Source organism: Drosophila virilis, chromosome 2 (genome assembly GCF_030788295.1).
Source record: "Drosophila virilis strain 15010-1051.87 chromosome 2, Dvir_AGI_RSII-ME, whole genome shotgun sequence".
Lineage (NCBI taxonomy): Eukaryota > Metazoa > Arthropoda > Insecta > Diptera > Drosophilidae > Drosophila > Drosophila virilis.
This window is the reverse complement of record NC_091544.1, coordinates 892,464-911,748: the sequence shown is the minus strand read 5'-3', so window position 1 is coordinate 911,748 and position 19,285 is coordinate 892,464. Positions and strand designations below refer to the sequence as shown.

The window sequence follows — 19,285 nt, the reverse complement described above, 5'->3', positions numbered from 1 at the left end:
TCGTTTCAAAACGACATAACTCCGCCGTTGATCATGGCGAGATTATGTCGTTTTGAAGCGACATAACTCCGCCGCTCTAAAAACGACATATCTCCGCGCTCTAAAAACGACATATATCCGCGGGAAGATATGTCGTTTCAAAACGAATTAACTCCGCCGTTGATCATGGCGAGATTATGTCGTTTTGAAGCGACATAACTCCGCCGCTCTAAGAACGACATATCTCTGCGCGTTCTAATAACGACATATATCCGCGGGAAGACATAACTCCGCCGTTGATCATGGCGAGATTATGTCGTTTTGAAGCGACATAACTCCGCCGCTCTAAGAACGACATATCTCCGCGCTCTAAAAACGACATATATCCGCGTGAAGATATGTCGTTTCAAAACGACATAACTCCGCCGTTAATCATGGCGAGACTATTTCGTTTTGAAGCAACATAACTGCGCCGCTCTAAAAATGACATATCTCCGCGCTCTAAAAACGACATATATCCACGCGAAGATATGTCGTTTCAAAACGACATCGTTGATCATGGCGAGATTATGTCGTTTTGAAGCGACATAACTGCGCCGCTCTAAAAACGACATATCTCCGCGCTCTAAAAACGACATATATCCGCGCGAAGATATGTCGTTTCAAAACGACATAACTCCGCCGTTGATCATGGCGAGAATATGTCGTTTTGAAGCGACATAACTGCGCCGCTCTAAAAACGACATAACTCCGCGCTCTAAAGACGACATATATCCGCGCGAAGATATGTCGTTTTAAAACGACATAGCTCCGCCGTTGATCATGGCGAGATTATGTCGTTTTGAAGCGACATAACTCTAAAAACGACATATATCCGCGTGAAGATCTGTCGTTTCAAAGCGACATAACTCCGCCGTTGATAATGGCGAGATTATGTCGTTTTGAAGCGACAAAACTCCACCGCTCTGAAAACGACATATCTCCGCGCTCTAAAAACGACATATATCCGCGGGAAGATATGTCGTTTCAAAACGACATAACTCCGCCGTTGATCATGGCGAGACTATTTCGTTTTGAAGCGACATAGCTCCGCCGCTCTAAGAACGACATATCTCCGCGCTCTAAAAACGACATATATCCGCGCGAAGATATGTCGTTTCAAAACGACATAACTCCGCCGTTGATCATGGCGAGATTATGTCGATTTAAAGCGACATAACTCTAAAAACGACATATATCCGCGTGAAGATATGTCGTTTCAAAACGACATAGCTCCGCCGTTGATCATGGCGAAATTATGTCGATTTAAAGCGACATAGCTCTAAAAACGACATATATCCGCGTGAAGATATGTCGTTACAAAACGACATAACTCCGCCGTTGATCATGGCGAGATTATGTCGTTTTGAAGCGAAACGCCGCTCTAAAAACGACATATATCCGCGTGAAGATATGTCGTTTCCTAGCGACAACTCCGCCGTTGATCATGGCGAAATTATGTCGATTTAAAGCGACATAGCTCTAAAAACGACATATATCCGCGTGAAGATATGTCGTTTCAAAGCGACATAACTCCGCTGTTGATCATGGCGAGATTATGTCGTTTTGAAGCGACATAACTCCGCCGCTCTAAGAACGACATATCTCCGCCCTCTAAAAACGACATATATCCGCGTGAAAATATGTCGTTTCAAAGCGACATAACTCCGCCGTTGATCATGGCGAGATTATGTCGATTTAAAACGAAATAGCTCTAAAAACGACATATATCCGCGTGAAAATATGTCGTTTCAAAGCGACATAACTCCGCCGTTGATCATGGCGAGATTATGTCGTTTTGAAGCGACATAACTCCGCCGCTCTAAAAACGACATATATCCGCGTGAAAATATGTCGTTTCAAAACGACATAACTCCGCCGTTGATCATGGCGAGATTATGTCGTTTTGAAGCGACATAACTGCGCCGCTCTAAAAATGACATATCTCCGCGCTCTAAAAACGACATATATCCACGCGAAGATATGTCGTTTCAAAGCGACATAACTCCGCCGTTGATCATGGCGAGATTATGTCGTTTTGAAGCGAAACGCCGCTCTAAAAACGACATATCTCCGCGCTCTAAAGACGACATATATCCGCGTGAAAATATGTCGTTTCAAAGCGACATAACTCCGCCGTTGATCATGGCGAGATTATGTCGATTTAAAGCGACATAGCTCTAAAAACGACATATATCCGCGTGAAAATATGTCGTTTCAAAGCGACATAACTCCGCCGTTGATCATGGCGAGATTATGTCGTTTTGAAGCGACATAACTCCGCCGCTCTAAGAACGACATATCTCCGCCCTCTAAAAACGACATATATCCGCGTGAAAATATGTCGTTTCAAAGCGACATAACTCCGCCGTTGATCATGGCGAGATTATGTCGATTTAAAACGAAATAGCTCTAAAAACGACATATATCCGCGTGAAAATATGTCGTTTCAAAGCGACATAACTCCGCCGTTGATCATGGCGAGATTATGTCGTTTTGAAGCGACATAACTCCGCCGCTCTAAAAACGACATATATCCGCGTGAAAATATGTCGTTTCAAAACGACATAACTCCGCCGTTGATCATGGCGAGATTATGTCGTTTTGAAGCGACATAACTGCGCCGCTCTAAAAATGACATATCTCCGCGCTCTAAAAACGACATATATCCACGCGAAGATATGTCGTTTCAAAGCGACATAACTCCGCCGTTGATCATGGCGAGATTATGTCGTTTTGAAGCGAAACGCCGCTCTAAAAACGACATATCTCCGCGCTCTAAAGACGACATATATCCGCGTGAAAATATGTCGTTTCAAAACGACATAACTCCGCCGTTGACCATGGCGAGATTATGTCGTTTTGAAGCGACATAACTGCGCCGCTCTAAAAACGACATATCTCCGCGCTCTAAAAACGACATATATCCGCGTGAAGATATGTCGTTTCAAAGCGACATAACTCCGCTGTTGATCATGGCGAGATTATGTCGTTTTGAAGCGACATAACTCCGCCGCTCTAAGAACGACATATCTCCGCCCTCTAAAAACGACATATATCCGCGCGAAAATATGTCGTTTCAAAACGACAGAACTCCGCCGTTGATCAAGGCGAGATTATGTCGATATGAAGCGACATAACTCTAAAAACGACATATATCCGCGTGAAAATATGTCGTTTCAAAGCGACATAACTCCGCCGTTGATCATGGCGAGATTATGTCGTTTTGAAGCGACATAACTCCGCCGCTCTAAAAACGACATATATCTGCTCGAAGATATGTCGTTTCAAAGCGACATAACTCCGCCGTTGATCATGGCGAGATTATGTCGTTTTGAAGCGAAACGCCGCTCTAAAAACGACATATCTCCGCGCTCTAAAGACGACATATATCCGCGTGAAAATATGTCGTTTCAAAACGACATAACTCCGCCGTTGACCATGGCGAGATTATGTCGTTTTGAAGCGACATAACTGCGCCGCTCTAAAAACGACATATCTCCGCGCTCTAAAAACGACATATATCCGCGCGAAAATATGTCGTTTCAAAACGACATAGCTCCGCCGTTGATCATGGCGAGATTATGTCGTTTTGAAGCGACATAACTGCGCCGCTCTAAAAACGACATATCTCCGCGCTCTAAAGACGACATATATCCGCGCGAAGATATGTCGTTTTAAAACGACATAGCTCCGCCGTTGATCATGGCGAGATTATGTCGTTTTGAAGCGACATAACTCTAAAAACGACATATATCCGCGTGAAGATATGTCGTTTCAAAGCGACATAACTCCGCCGTTGATAATGGCGAGATTATGTCGTTTTGAAGCGACAAAACTCCGCCGCTCTAAAAACGACATATATCCGCGGGAAGATATGTCGTTTCAAAACGACATAACTCCGCCGTTGATCATGGCGAGATTATGTCGTTTTGAAGCGACATAACTGCGCCGCTCTAAAAACGACATATCTCCGCGCTCTAAAGACGACATATATCCGCGCGAAGATATGTCGTTTTAAAACGACATAACTCCGCCGTTGATCATGGCGAGATTATGTCGTTTTGAAGCGACATAACTCCGCCGCTCTAAAAACGACATATATCCGCGCGAAGATATGTCGTTCCAAAACGACATAACTCCGCCGTTGATCATGGCGAGATTATGTCGTTTTGAAGCGACATAACTGCGCCGCTCTAAAAACGACATATCTCCGCGCTCTAAAAACGACATATCCGCGCGAAGATATGTCGTTTCAAAACGACATAACTCCGCCGTTGATCATGGCGAGATTATGTCGTTTTGAAGCGACATAACTCCGCCGCTCTAAAAACGACATATCTCCGCGCTCTAAAAACGACATATATCCGCGCGAAGATATGTCGTTTCAAAACGACATAACTCCGCCGTGGATCATGGCGAGATTATGTCGTTTTGAAGCGACATAACTCCGCGCTCTAAAGACGACATATATCCGCGCGAAGATATGTCGTTTCAAAACGACATAACTCCGCCGTTGATCATGGCGAGAATATGTCGTTTTGAAGCGACAAAACTCCGCCGCTCTAAAAACGACATATATCCGCGGGAAGATATGTCGTTTCAAAACGACATAACTCCGCCGTTGATCATGGCGAGACTATTTCGTTTTGAAGCGACATAGCTCCGCCGCTCTAAAAACGACATATCTCCGCGCTCTAAAGACGACATATATCCGTGCGAAGATATGTCGTTTTAAAACGACATAACTCCGCCGTTGATCATGGCGAGATTATGTCTTTTTGAAGCGACATAACTGCGCCGCTCTAAAAACGACATATCTCCGCGCTCTAAAAACGACATATATCCGCGCGAAGATATGTCGTTTCAAAACGACATAACTCCGCCGTTGATCATGGCGAGACTATTTCGTTTTGAAGCGACATAGCTCCGCCGCTCTAAAAACGACATATCTCCGCGCTCTAAAGACGACATATATCCGCGCGAAGATATGTCGTTTTAAAACGACATAGCTCCGCCGTTGATCATGGCGAGATTATGTCGTTTTGAAGCGACATAACTCTAAAAACGACATATATCCGCGTGAAGATATGTCGTTTCAAAGCGACATAACTCCGCCGTTGATAATGGCGAGATTATGTCGTTTTGAAGCGACAAAACTCCGCCGCTCTAAAAACGACATATATCCGCGCTCTAAAAACGACATATATCCGCGCGAAGATATGTCGTTTCAAAACGACATAACTCCGCCGTTGATCATGGCGAGATTATGTCGTTTTGAAGCGACATAACTGCGCCGCTCTAAAAACGACATATCTCCGCGCTCTAAAAACGACATATATCCGCGCGAAGATATGTCGTTTCAAAACGACATAACTCCGCCGTTGATCATGGCGAGATTATGTCGTTTTGAAGCGACATAACTGCGCCGCTCTAAAAACGACATATCTCCGCGCTCTAAAGACGACATATATCCGCGCGAAGATATGTCGTTTTAAAACGACATAGCTCCGCCGTTGATCATGGCGAGATTTTGTCGTTTTGAAGCGACATAACTCTAAAAACGACATATATCCGCGTGAAGATATGTCGTTTCAAAGCGACATAACTCCGCCGTTGATAATGGCGAGATTATGTCGTTTTGAAGCGACAAAACTCCGCCGCTCTAAAAACGACATATATCCGCGCGAAGATATGTCGTTCCAAAACGACATAACTCCGCCGTTGATCATGGCGAGATTATGTCGTTTTGAAGCGACATAACTGCGCCGCTCTAAAAACGACATATCTCCGCGCTCTAAAAACGACATATCCGCGCGAAGATATGTCGTTTCAAAACGACATAACTCCGCCGTTGATCATGGCGAGACTATTTCGTTTTGAAGCGACATAGCTCCGCCGCTCTAAAAACGACATATCTCCGCGCTCTAAAAACGACATATATCCGCGCGAAGATATTTCGTTTCAAAACGACATAACTCCGCCGTTGATCATGGCGAGATTATGTCGTTTTGAAGCGACATAACTGCGCCGCTCTAAAAACGACATATCTCCGCGCTCTAAAGACGACATATATCCGCGCGAAGATATGTCGTTTCAAAACGACATAGCTCCGCCGTTGATCATGTCGAGGTTATGTCGTTTTGAAACGACATAACTGCGCCGCTCTAAAAACGACATATCTCCGCGCTCTAAAAACGACATATATCCGCGCGAAGATATTTCGTTTCAAAACGACATAACTCCGCCGTTGATCATGGCGAGATTATGTCGTTTTGAAGCGACATAACTGCGCCGCTCTAAAAACGACATATCTCCGCGCTCTAAAGACGACATATATCCGCGCGAAGATATGTCGTTTCAAAACGACATAGCTCCGCCGTTGATCATGTCGAGGTTATGTCGTTTTGAAACGACATAACTCCGCCGCTCTAAAAACGACATATCTCCGCGCTGTAAAAACGACATATATCCGCGTGAAGATATGTCGTTTCAAAACAACATAACTCCGCCGTTGATCATGGCGAGACTTTATGTCTGTCTTTATGTCCTCTTCGCGAGGAATTATGTCGCGATGATCAACGGCAGACCTACATTGCTTTTGTTCCTTTGCGTCGAACGGTAAACAAACGATGTTACTAAAAGTTGTAGACCCAAAAAAGATTCGTTTGTAAAGAAAAGCTTTCCTTATGATTTTTTTGAATATCTCGGCCACCTTTTTTGTTGATTTTGTTTTAATATCTCGGGCAAATAAAGTCTGATTTTCAAATATACATTTTTGAATTTTTAGTAATCCCTACTATCAATTGGCATTCAAACAAATTAAAAATCGATGGGTTACAAAAAGATATAGACCCAAAAACGATTCGGTTGTAAAGTCAACCTTTCCTTATGAATTTTTTTGAATATTTAGGCCAAATAATGTCCGATTTTCAAATTTTATACGACATAATCTCGCAATGTTTAACGGCGGAGATACCCTGTACGCCTTGCAAGGCAGGAAATGTATTTATGCATTAAATACTATTTGGGTCAGATAAGGGGGATAGCTCAATTGATGCTTAAGACGCATGTAAGCAGCTGTGCATAGAGTATCTCCTAGCTATCACTCTTGTTGTTTTTATATAAATTTCCTTTCTCCTGCTCCCAGTGCCCAGAGGCAAGAAATAAAGCATCAACTCCTGCGACTGACTTACATATATGTTTATATTTAGAATCAGATCTAAACTTGGCTTTTGCAGAAGTATATAACAAAAGGAGAATAGTTGTATATATAATTGATTTAAAGACTAGTAATCTCGGTGCCATTGGCGGGATTTGTCTGCCCATTGCCCTCGTTATTTTGTGCCAATTCGACGGCATTTTTCTGCTCCTTGGACTTGCGACGACGTATCAAGAAATAGCAGAGACTATAAAGGTAAGGCGTAGTAGTTAAACTTGGAATTACATATTTGATGACTGTCTTAAACTTACACAAAGACCAGTACGTTGGGGACATAAAAGATTTCGCCAAACAAAAAGATGGCTCCGGGAAATTTGTCCACGGTGCTTTGATAAATCTCACTGTAGATGGGTGGGAATATGAACTGGCCGATTGGTTCGCTGATGCCAAAGATGGAATACATTTTGCCTGAAATAGAAAGAGTTTTCTAGATGCATCACCGACTGATAATCATATATCATCAACAGGAACTCACTCAGCTCGTCTCCATCAACAATACTGGCACCAATTGTTTTGATGGCAATTACGCGCAGACTGACAAACATGTCCACTGCAGTGGCCACATAGAAGGAGGTAGTGTTTGTTGCCAAGGACTGTATGAAAATAAATATGCAAATTAAAATTTTATTACAATGTGCTCTAGTCGGGGGTTCCCGACCAGCTTCCCTCACAAGTACTCTATGCTATGCTTCTTCAATTTGCTCCAATGTTTTCTTGAATAACTTCTGTATTTGAAGCTCTTCTTTTTCAGGGTCTAAGTATTCACATGTGTGTATATACCAAAGCAGAAGGCTCTACCTTTAAAAGATACTATTTTCAATTATGGGAGACATCTAAAAACGGAAATATTCCTAATGAAACCTTAATATTAAGTTTGGTGCATCTAACTCTTGCAATCTTTAAGCTTTGCTTAAAAAAATCATGTCTCATGTTTAAAAAAAATAATCAGATCCTTAGAGAACATACAAACAAGACGCGGGAGCCGACAATGGCCAGGGCGGAGAGTGTGCCAATAGCCGGGTCCGAAAATTTTAACATTTTGCTCAGAATTGCGGTACCAATAAAGGTGCCCACCAGCGCCGCCAGGCCCGAGATGGTCGAATAGATGCTGAAATCGTTGCCATTCCAGTTCAGCTTCTTCAATGTGTAGCGATACCAATAGTCGTTCTCTCCGGTGGCAGGTCCCAGTGTCAGGAAATAGGCCAGAATCAGCAGAATCAATAGAAAGCGCCCATTATTCTTGCGCTTCACTAGCGGAAACCGGAGGCAGTCCACCACTAGCGTGGGATCAAAGAGCTCTTTTAGCAAGGAGCGGCGTGCTGGCATGGGCGGTGGCGGTGGCTCCACCTTGGGCGGCTCCAAATGCGGCGTCAGTTGAAAGTTGACATTCTTATTGACCGGCAGCTCATCCAGGTTGGTCGCCTCATAAGCCATGTTATCAGCCGCATGTCCTCGCAGCTGACTGGCAGGCAGATCGGCGCCAGTTGATTCCTCTGTTTTTTTTGCAGCCGGCTTAATCTCCTTGATAAAAAAGACGATGTAGAGTATAGCAATAATTTGAAAGACAACGGCAGATGCGAAAGAAACTGAAATCAAAATGGAAACAGTTAAAATCAATCAAGAGTGCACTAGTTGGGCATGACCGACTAGGAGATACCCTGGAGTCAGCGTGGGGAAAGTAAAATATCGATACCGATTCTTATCGATATCAGTTCCTGTATTTGCCGTGATCGAGGCTTTTTTACAGACGGACCAAGTATCTTATATTTTTATATTAGGTAAATCAAAATGTATCCAACCTACTTATGTAACCGAATGTGTTGAAGAGCACTCCACTAAAGGCGCCCAGGAAGGGCGCACCGGTTACAAACATGGCAAAGATGCCGAAGCGAAAGACGCGATCCTCCTCGGGCGTGGCAATGGTAATATAGCTATATATGGCCATCAAGCAGAAGGTCAGACCACCACAAAGCGAGGGCACAATCACCTCCAGGTACATGCCAAACTCCACGGGAAGGCTATCGAAGAATATAGCCGAGATGAGCAGACCTGCAAAGTACTCCTCATATACTCTATGAATATTTAATCACATTAGGTTACTTACAGGTAAAACCCAGAGCCTCGCCCACAATGGGCATTATCATGCATGGCTTGCGCTTATTGTATCTGTCCGACCAGCCTCCAGCGAAGAGCAGCACGATCAGCGGGAAAATGGCGGCTATAAGAAAAATGGACAAAAGCAGTTGTGTGGATTACTTCTACTTGTTAATGAAGGATGCAAACCGGGCTTAAACGGAACCAAATTCGTATTTATTTGGGTTAAAAAGACAGATGGAACGTAGCCCGAACAAAACCGTATTTAAAAATATTTAAAAAATATCCAGATCTATATGATATTTGGTTCTCCTTAGATAGAAGCTCGCAATTTCTAATAATGATGAGGATAAAAAAAAGTTGTTCACAGAAAAACACTGTAAGCACTTGGAAAAACTCATCAATGGAGGCATAAGAAATGGAATGTAATAGCCACAAAATGCACAAGTGTCATTTATCTACATTTGTAGTTAAATTAAACTGTTGTTTCGCTGGCTGATGCTGATGCAATGATAGTCAATAAATATTTTATTGGCATTTAATCAACTGCTTAGTGCCTGAGGCTGGGCAAAAACTCTGTTGATTTCTAATCACATATCAATTTAGTTGCCTTGGCAATGACAAAACTTAAAGGTTAAAAGATATCCGAAAAAAAAACAACAACAATAACAACAAATATAATCAATCTGTGTAACAAAACCGGTTTGGACTCAAATTTGCCCATGATTTAAGGCTTAGCACAGAGCTTAAAATTTAAACGGCAATAAAATGTATGTAATCGAAAAGAGCTCAGAGAATCTATCAAACAAATGATTGCAATTAAATGCCGAGGGAACCACCAACTGCTAATTTGCCCAACCTTTAGACATGCATACATATATATTTGAAGATATATTAGGAATATGGGAATACACAATGCGAAATAATTTATTAGCTGTTTCGGTGTTTATGATTATGAAACCTGAAATGTGAAATACTGGAATGCGAAGTTCTAAAACTGGTTGCACTTGTATTGTTTATAAATAATTGGGCATAGCATTTAAATAGATATCAGCAAACGATGTGTGTGTTTTACCAATGGGTGCACGCTTTCCCGAAATATCGGCAGACAGTATTTGGGCCTCCACTTCCGCTTTGCAAACGGTGTAATTAAAGCCCGTCGCATCGATGCCCAGCAGACCCTGCTCTGGCGAGGCGCCTTTTGTGGTGTTCTCGAAGTTGAAATCATCGCACTCGATGCCTAACACGGATTTGTCCAGCATGGACGTGCAGGTGGCCTTGCTGTAGCCCAGATTTACGCGACACGCCTTTTCCAGCGGGAAATTCTGCATGGCCACCTGGTTGAGCACGGAGGCCATAAAGTAGAAGAAGAAGAACGGCTCGATCACCAAATAACGGCGAAAGTGCCAAATTTTTTGTAAATAATTCATTTTGGGCTCTGGTGCAGGCACCGCGCCCGTTTGATTTGACTTTGCCATATTCAATTTTTTTTTTGTTTTATTTTTTTTTTTTTTTATATTATTATTGCGCTTTTGAAATTCTCGGTGTCTACATGTTAGGCGCCCAACATGTCGCGGCAAGTTCTAATAACCAACTGTAGTCTGGCTGGGCAGCTGAGCTAGAACAACAGCTCAGAATACGCACAAGAAACTTGTTTAATAAATTGCTTTATTCTGTTGTTTTTGTTTTATTTTGTTTGATAGCTATATTGGCATTTTTGTCGTCGCGATGAGCAAAGAAATTTGCATGCGAGAGACTTTTCTTCTCTCTCTCTCTCATAGTGATTAATTGAATGTAATGTTGTTAATTCAGCTCTTTTCTAGCTTAATTTGGCCGTTTTTAATTGTCAATAATTTTAAGCTAATTCGGCTGCTTTTTGGCATTCAAATCGCAGGCCAATTTATAGCCAATTTCTGTTCGCAAAGCAAATTCAGCTATTTTTAGCTATTTTTCCCATTGATTTGAGCTGTGTTTTGGGCAGCACTGATTGATGACTGCAATGAATAACAAATACTGTGAACGCAGTCAGTTAAGAATGAGAAGCATTTGCGACCGCACAATGGAAACGTAGCCGACACAGCGTGCAGTAGAACTCAAACATTCTTAGATTACAAATTACAAATTTATTATGTACTTTAAGACTAAGCGCAATTTGCACAATTGTGTGAAATAAGCCGCTATACAGCGTCCGATGTTATTCGGTCCAGCGGTGGGTGCAATTTTGATTGGTGCACACATAATACAGTCGCATTTCTTCCTCGGCGCGTCGGGTTTGCGCCTGGAAGAAGACCGCCTCGCGATGTGAGCATTTTGGGCATGCGTGATCTTCGGTGCGCGGCAGCGTGGGATCTGATATGACATCCGGCACAATGTGTGTCAGCTCGTCGATTTCGTGCATAATTTTGTTTACATATATACAGTTGGAGTCGGCCTCCTGTTTGTAGTCACAATTGCGGCACGCATACATCAATATTTTATTATCCTTGTCTTCCTTGGGATATAACATGTTGTTGCATTCCTGGCAGAAACGTATGCCCACGAAGCCGGGACCTTCGGTATGCGCCGAGTCGAACAAGCCAGCCATGATGTCTACAATAATTACAAAAATATAAATAGTTTACTTTTTACAAACATTACCTCAGTTTACCAATGTTTGTAAAGCTGCACCAACAAAAATGCCAAACTATCGATAGTTTCGACAAGTATTATCGACCATATACGCTTAAAAATATTTTTAAGCTGCAAGTAACAGTTTTGTGATTGTTATGTTTTTTATTTATTGTTTAAACTATCATGAGAAATATTTTAGCTTAAATAAGACAAACTTAAAAGAATAAACAAATAAAATAATGATTCAAATCGTTCAGTTAAAGAATTTATTGAATTTTAAGTCTCGAACGAGTAACGAGATTAGGAATGCGAGCGACAAAACAACGCCTGGTCACACCAATGTCAGCACAGCTGATTGTTTGTCTACGAAAAGTGTGAATAGTCCGACGCTAACGCCATTGTGTACGCTTACGTGCCTTTGCTCGAGCTGTGAATTTGTGAGTGAATAAAATTAAATAAGCATGAGTAGAGCCTGACTAAGGTCGATAATAAATTGAGATATTGATACAGAAATATAAAACTATCGTTTTCAGTCAGTGTGGACATCGTAGATGTACAACTAAATAACAAGCCCACGCTATCTCTCTCGCTCTCGCCCACAGTTTTTGCCCATATAACTGTTGCATTTCGCTACAGTCGATCAGGTCGACAGCGACATTTCAGACGACGTATGACTTTCATTGACGCAAGTTTCACATTTAATTAGAGAAACCACAACTGCAGTTTTTATGTGTGTGTGTATGTGGAAGCGTGTGTGTAACGCAAATATAATAAAATTCAAATTTCAAATAAACAAGTTAGCATAGAAAACTTAGAAAATAAATTTCTAAACGAAATTCCTTTAAAGCCGGCAACAGAAATATTCAATATTGAAAAGTATGCAACAATTTTCAAAGTTTTATATTAGAATTATTTTCAACCCTAAATATTTTTTTCACGAGCAAACGCAGAGCGAGAGAACTTGTTGCCTGTTTTTTTCCATTAGTCAGCACGTAGAGTGCTCTCGCTCGCTCTCTTTGAACCGATCAGTGGCTGGCGCCGCCATTTTTATTGTGCGCTGCTTCTAGGCGTTGCTGACGTGACGCTGGGCGAAGAGATCGATTTAAATAAATCACGAGCCTGAAAGTAGGCTAACTTACGCAATCCCATTGATCCTTGTCATCCTGCTTCCGCCACAGATTCTCGCAAGGCATTCAATGAGCGCCAGCAAGGACGCCCTACCGGCAACTCCCCCCGCCTCCAGCAGCATCAAAATTTCTGACGGCGACAAACCCAAGGAAAAACGCACTGGCACACGCATGAAGCTGCTCAACGATGTAGCAGCAAAGGCTGCAGTTGCCAGTAAAGGCGCCTCCGTATCGCCGCGCCTCAAGCCGGAGAAACGCACAAGCATTAAAATACTCAACAACAACAACAACGATGAAGCTCAGACAAGTACAAAGGGCGGTGACAGGCGTGCCACGCCCAAAGCCGCCAGCACCAGCGTCAAGATATTGAACGAGAAGCGCTCGGCGCCGGCCAGCTCAGCTGTGGAAACAGCCAAGATAAAGACATCGCCCAGCAAGAAGAAAAAAATGGATCACTATGTGCTGCAGGCCATCAAAAGTGAGAACAACAAGGCGGAGAACACGACCAGCGTCGTGGTCGTCGAGGACGAGGACACCATAGACTTTATACTGGCCGATGATGAAGTCGAGCTGGGTGCTGGAGCAAAGGAGAATGGTGAAGAATTTGTGGTATCTGGCGTGGATGAGGATGATGATGACGATGACGATGACGAGGATGAAGGTGTGGTGGAAGGTGGTGCCAAGCGCAGAAGCGGCAATAATGAACTCAAGGAAATGGTCGAGCACGTGTGCGGCAAGTGCTACAAGACATTCCGGCGCGTCAAAAGCCTAAAGAAACACCTGGAGTTCTGTCGCTACGACAGCGGCTATCATTTGCGCAAGGCGGACATGCTCAAGAATCTGGAGAAGATCGAGAAGGACGCCGTGGTCATGGAGAAGAAGGACATCTGCTTCTGCTGCAGCGAGAGCTACGACACCTTTCATGTAACTATAAGTACACATAGTCCCATTAAGAGTCTAATTAAAATCTTCTTTTAAGCTGGGTCACATCAACTGCCCCGATTGCCCGAAGTCGTTCAAGACGCAGACTAGCTATGAGCGTCATATTTTCATAACACACTCGGAGTTCAATGATTATCCGTGCTCCATTTGCAATGCCAAGCTGAGGAGCGGCGCGCTGCTTAAGCTGCACGAGCAGCAGCATCAATTGCGCGGCAAGCCGTTTGCCTGCAAAATCTGTGGCAAGGACTTTACGCGCTCGTATCACCTGAAGCGCCATCAGAAATACTCGTCCTGCTCGGCCAATGAGAACGACACCATGAGCTGCAAGGTGTGCGATCGTGTCTTCTATCGCCTCGACAATTTGCGCGCTCATCTCAAACAGCATCTGGGCACCCAGGTGGTCAAGAAACCCGAGTACATGTGTCATGTGTGCAAGAATTGCTTCTACAGTCTCTCCACACTCAAGTAAGTAGCTCTGTGTCTTGTCCCAACCAGATGCTAATCCAATTTGCCCCCTTTCCTGCAGCATTCACATACGCACCCATACGGGCGAGAAGCCCTTTGATTGTGATCTATGCGACAAAAAGTTTTCAGCTCTGGTCGCGCTCAAGAAGCATCGACGTTATCATACGGGCGAGAAACCATACACCTGCACTGTGGTACGCACCTGTCAACTCCATTAATCAAATTAAAAAAGCTGCCCTGTTTAGTTGATAGAGAGCCACAGTCTTTCACCAATCCAATTGTTGCCACGGGGTATAACACAAAGATTATATACTCTGTCCCTTTTGTGCATGAAACTCTCAAGTTAAGGCCTCAAGAGGGGCAGAGAGATTTTTTATCCTTCATTTAAGAACAAAGCTTGTTTCTCGTATTAATCCATAGACAATCTTTTTCTTTGTTGTGCTTATACCTTGTGGTATTATTGGTTATCCCGGCTTAAGTTATTCCTGTTAATTGTTATTGTTTTCCGCCCGCAGTGTAGCCAATCTTTTGCCGTCAAGGAGGTGCTTAATCGTCACATGAAGCGGCACACGGGCGAGCGTCCGCACAAGTGCAACGAGTGCGGCAAGAGCTTTATACAGGCCACACAGCTGCGCACCCATTCCAAGACGCATCTGCGTCCCTATGCGTGCTCCTTGTGCATCCAAAAGTTCAAAACAGAGAAGCAGTAAGTTTAACATTAGATATATCGTTGCCTTACTCTAATACTTGTACCCGTTTCAGACTCGAGCGCCACGTGAAGGATCATACGCGCCAGAAACGCGCCTCCTTTGCCTGCACGGAGTGCACACGAAGTTTCCGCACCAGCGCGCTGCTCAAGGAGCACCTGGATGCTGGCGATCATTCGCGTAAGTTGCCTCTGATTTGGCTTCGTGTACGCTTCTCTTAATAAATCATTTTTGCAGCTGTTAAATCGACACGAGCCAAGCGCTCGGCCAAAATGATCGAGCGCACGGACTGCGCCATTTGCGACAAGAACTTCGACACAACCGAGACACTCCGGAATCATATACGCAGCGTGCACGAGTGCGATCCGGATGACATCTTTGGCACGGAGCCGCCAGCCAAGCGTAAGGCTAAAAAGACCGTCGTGGCCGCGGTAGCGGAGGAGCAGAAAGAGCAGGAGGATGACGTGCCGGCGGCCAACACGTCTGCGGGCTCGCTCATCTCCAGCAAAACGGATGGCAACGGAGTCGTGGTGCGCGAGTTTCTGGTGGATGAGGGCGATGGCAACGCGCAGACCATTGTCCTCGAAAACGAGGTCTACACCATTTTGCCGCTGGAGGGTGACAAGGCAACCGAGTCCACGGCCGAGACCGACGTCAAGGCCGAGTCGTCTAAGGAGAAGCCATCTGTGTCGCCGGTGGTCAAGAAGGAGCAGCGAAAATCACTGGCCGCCAGCTTGGCCGCTGCCATTGCGGATAATCTGGAGGAGCCGTCGAGCGATGATGAGTTCAGTGGCGAGGTGCTGACCGAGGAGGATCTGAAGCTCAAGGAGAACATTGCCAAGTTAATCGACATGCTGGTCGATCCGCAAACCCTCAAGAAATACGGCTGGCCCAACAGCTCCGAGGAGTCGGTACTGTGCAAGGTCATTGAGAACTGTGGCCACGATCTGGCCAAGGGCAGCGAAGCCTACGCCGAGTTGGACTACGGCAGTCGCATGCGCGAATATTGCAAACTGCTCTTCACCGTGGTGATTCACAATGATTCGATAAAGGCGCTGCTCAATAATTTCCCGATCGACGATGTTATTGAGTATGTGCTGGGCGATGAGGATCAGGACCAGGATCAGGAGACAGACAAGGGCAAAGACAGGGAGGCCGACAACACGGACACGGACACCAGAGAGGATGCTGTTGAGTCCGAGGCTTAACACACGGCACCCGAGAATCGTTTGTAAATACATTTAAGGGGTATTCACCAAGTCGGTCAACTATACGGCTTTTTCATCATTCCAAGCGATGAAATTCAATTAATGCATGCTGCATCCGCTGTGAAATACCCGATACATTTAATTTTCTTAAGCATGTTGGTTTTGGTTTGAACACTAAGTGACCTTAGATAATGAATGATAATAATGTACCACCCCATTGAACTGTTGTTTACAATTTACATGCTGATGATATTTCATATACTATTTTTAAACAAATTTATTAAATATACATCTTTATATATATAAGCTGTGATCCTGACTGATTTATTGATCACTAATTGATCTGACCTAATTGAGAGCTGGGAAACTTCATTATGTTACAAAGCTGCTCTAGGAGAGATCGGCAAACTCGGAATTTATCAGTTTTACAATCAACCTCATAAATAGGCGAAATCCTGTTAACCTCGGACTACTTTATCATATAGCTGCTATTGGAATAATCGGCCGAAAATTAAGTTGTGTGAAAAAGTTTTTTGTCTTGCAAGATATATTAACCAATAAAAGTTTCAATCTGCAAGGGTATTTAGTCTTCGGCATGTCGAAGATTCGTTTGTCGGATCAATCAACTCTGATTTTAAGAATTTACACCTCGGACTCGACAAACTTGGACTCTACTTTATTTACGCGGCGTATTCCTATTAAAACATATTTCAAAAACTACAAGACAAGGCACAAAAAACAACATTTCACTGCTCCATCAGCATTTTGAGTATGCGCTCATTGTTCTGGAGGATCTTGTGGCGACTCTCGTCGACCAGCTCCTTGTACTCGACAATGCTGGCCTCGATGGCGAGCAGCTGCTGCTTCATGGGCTCCGTGGCGGATGCCGTGAGGCTGCGCTCCCGCTTCAGCTCTGCGGCGGCCTGTGTGTACGACTCCCGCCACATGCTTAGCTCCAGCTGCATGGCATCGATGTCTTCGGGTATAAAGTCAAGGAGCTTGCCCAGCGGATTCACGGACTTGGTCAGGGTCTGTATGATGTCGCGCAGATCGTTCATTTGGCGCGCGGAGCTCTGCCGCGTGGTTGACGACTGAGTCTTCTGCTGGGACTCCTCCTTGCCTGCATCGTTGCCCTGCTGCACGAGCTCCTTTTGGGTCTCCAGAATTTGCTGCACCAAACGGCCCTGATTAGCCTCCGGATCTAGTGCTCCAGTGTCCGCCGTGCCCGCATCGATGTCATGTGCATGGGCATCCTCAATGACTACCAGATTCTCGCCGTCATCATCGAAGTCCCCAAACGTCTCCAGCTTTACATTGATGCCGTTCATCTTGAGTTGATCGTTTGGCTGCAGCACGATTTCCACATTCCGTCGCCGTGGTGCGCCCGGACGTGCCGAGGCCGGACGGGCGCTGGGCGGCCGCAATGAGGTGCGCGGACGTGTCGACTCCTTGGAGTTCTCGCGTGTGAAGGTGCCCTCGCGCTCCCGCTTGGGCTCACTGATGTTGGAGTCCGCAGCTGGCTGAGTCGAGGCTGAGGCTGTGCTCTGTTCTTCGTTGGGGCTCTTGGACGGATCCGGGGAGACCGCTTCGACTGCTGCCTGCCGCTGACTAGCGCTGGAGCGTCGACTTTTGCTAGAGGATTTGCGGCTTTCCGGCTCCGCGTGCTCAGCTGCAGCAGCACTTGGAGGTGGGTCCTTGGCGGGCTCCTTGGCAGGCTCCTTGGCTGGCTCCTTGGCTGGCTCCTTGGCAAGCTCTTTGACCGGCTCCGGCGGTTCAGCCTTGGGCGACGACGCTGGGGAGGGCAGCTTGACAGCAGGTGTCGGCGACATGGACTTCTGTTCAGCCTCCGTTAAAGCTTGTTGCTTAATCTTCGACGTGGGAGAGGGACTCTTTTGCTTGGAGCTCTGCTTGCTCGGCTTTGGCTTCGGCTTTGGCGCTTCCGGCGAGGCCTTGTGCCGGCGCTGCTGTGCTGCCGGCACCTTGTCGGTGGGCGTTGCGCGTGCTGCCTGATCTGTGGCCTTGCGTAGCTTCTGCTCCTGCGGCGATATGCGCTTCTCTCTGCGCTGAGCGAGCTGTTCCTTGGCAGTTGGCGACGTTTGCTTGCCGCTAGCTTTTGGTTTGTCACCGGCTTTGCTTGGCTTGGACTTCGACAGCTCGGTCTGGTCGCTAGCCAGCACCTGCTGCACTGCATCATGCCAGTCCAATTGCTGCTCCACGACGCTGGCCATCGCCTGTAGCAGTTCGTTGGTCAGCCTTGGCTCGTGCCCCGCCACAATTTTCGAGGTGCGCACCTTCAGCTCCCGCTTCGTGGTCAGTTCTGAAACGAATCTCCGGATTTAGATGGGGTATACCATAAAGTCTTAGCCGGGAACTCACTTGTGACATCAATCATCTTCTGCAGAAAGCGCGTCTTGTCATTGCTGTTAATATTTGGATAAAATTTAATGGATTAGGGATTAGCTCGTGGTCTTACCGATCGTTGATGTTCTCGAAGAGCTGCTCCTCCGGAGTGTAGAGACCCTCAAAGCAGCCCGTTTCCCTTATAAACTGCACAGAGATAAGAAAAGCTGAGCTAATTTTGAGGAATTCCAGAGTTAGGCCTTACCGCGCTAAAGATGTCCATCAGGTAGCGAAAGGGCGGCTTCCTGAGCAGCTTCTCTGTCAGCGGCGGCTTCTTTATGTACTTGCCCAGGCTCTGCTGGGTGGCCTTAATCACAGCTGCGTCCAGCTCCTGGTCGGACATGTTTGCCACCTAAAATGTCTCTGAAACTTGACCCAACAACTCGGCCCATTGTTTGGCCCAACCCGTTGCCAGGGGCAACCAGTTCCCCTGAAGAAACCAGCTCAACCTACGCATGCGTTAAATGGAATTCCAGAAGTTGGGAAAAAGTA

At 45.3% G+C, this 19,285-nt stretch overlaps 4 protein-coding genes across 5 annotated transcripts; 1 reads left to right on the top strand and 3 right to left on the bottom strand.

The window, feature by feature from the left end:
• Window positions 1–7,206: 7,206 nt before the first annotated feature.
• LOC6634926 (probable peptidoglycan muropeptide transporter SLC46) lies at window positions 7,207–10,914 on the bottom strand. Its single transcript, XM_002058401.4, has 7 exons — window positions 10,410–10,914; window positions 9,345–9,458; window positions 9,044–9,289; window positions 8,207–8,826; window positions 7,716–7,833; window positions 7,492–7,648; window positions 7,207–7,427 (listed from the first exon to the last, which is right to left on the bottom strand). Exons 1-7 carry the CDS (start codon window positions 10,810–10,812, stop codon window positions 7,301–7,303), a joined length of 1,785 nt encoding a protein of 594 aa, XP_002058437.1. The 5' UTR covers window positions 10,813–10,914; the 3' UTR covers window positions 7,207–7,300.
• Window positions 10,915–11,434: 520 nt separating this feature from the next.
• On the bottom strand, window positions 11,435–12,106 carry Polr2I (RNA polymerase II subunit RpII15). The gene is made up of 2 exons (XM_002058400.4): window positions 11,982–12,106; window positions 11,435–11,923 (listed from the first exon to the last, which is right to left on the bottom strand). The coding sequence occupies exon 2, from the start codon at window positions 11,916–11,918 to the stop codon at window positions 11,529–11,531; it is 390 nt and encodes a 129-aa protein (XP_002058436.1). The 5' UTR covers window positions 11,919–11,923; window positions 11,982–12,106; the 3' UTR covers window positions 11,435–11,528.
• Window positions 12,107–12,168: 62 nt separating this feature from the next.
• Window positions 12,169–16,699, top strand: su(Hw) (suppressor of Hairy wing). Of its 2 annotated transcripts, none has more exons than XM_015169377.3 (7): window positions 12,169–12,381; window positions 13,123–13,995; window positions 14,051–14,478; window positions 14,540–14,672; window positions 14,994–15,184; window positions 15,241–15,365; window positions 15,423–16,699. In XM_015169377.3, the coding sequence occupies exons 1-7, from the start codon at window positions 12,184–12,186 to the stop codon at window positions 16,391–16,393; spliced, it is 2,919 nt and encodes a 972-aa protein (XP_015024863.2). In that variant the 5' UTR covers window positions 12,169–12,183; the 3' UTR covers window positions 16,394–16,699. The 2 variants fall into 2 exon arrangements, with proteins under 2 accessions (XP_015024863.2, XP_070063420.1); XM_070207319.1 differs by lacking the exon at window positions 12,169–12,381 and adding an exon at window positions 12,563–12,820.
• Window positions 16,700–17,048: 349 nt separating this feature from the next.
• IFT54 (intraflagellar transport 54) lies at window positions 17,049–19,269 on the bottom strand. The gene is made up of 4 exons (XM_002058398.4): window positions 18,999–19,269; window positions 18,867–18,940; window positions 18,770–18,813; window positions 17,049–18,710 (listed from the first exon to the last, which is right to left on the bottom strand). Exons 1-4 carry the CDS (start codon window positions 19,134–19,136, stop codon window positions 17,140–17,142), a joined length of 1,827 nt encoding a protein of 608 aa, XP_002058434.1. The 5' UTR covers window positions 19,137–19,269; the 3' UTR covers window positions 17,049–17,139.
• Between the last annotated feature and the right edge of the window lie 16 nt (window positions 19,270–19,285).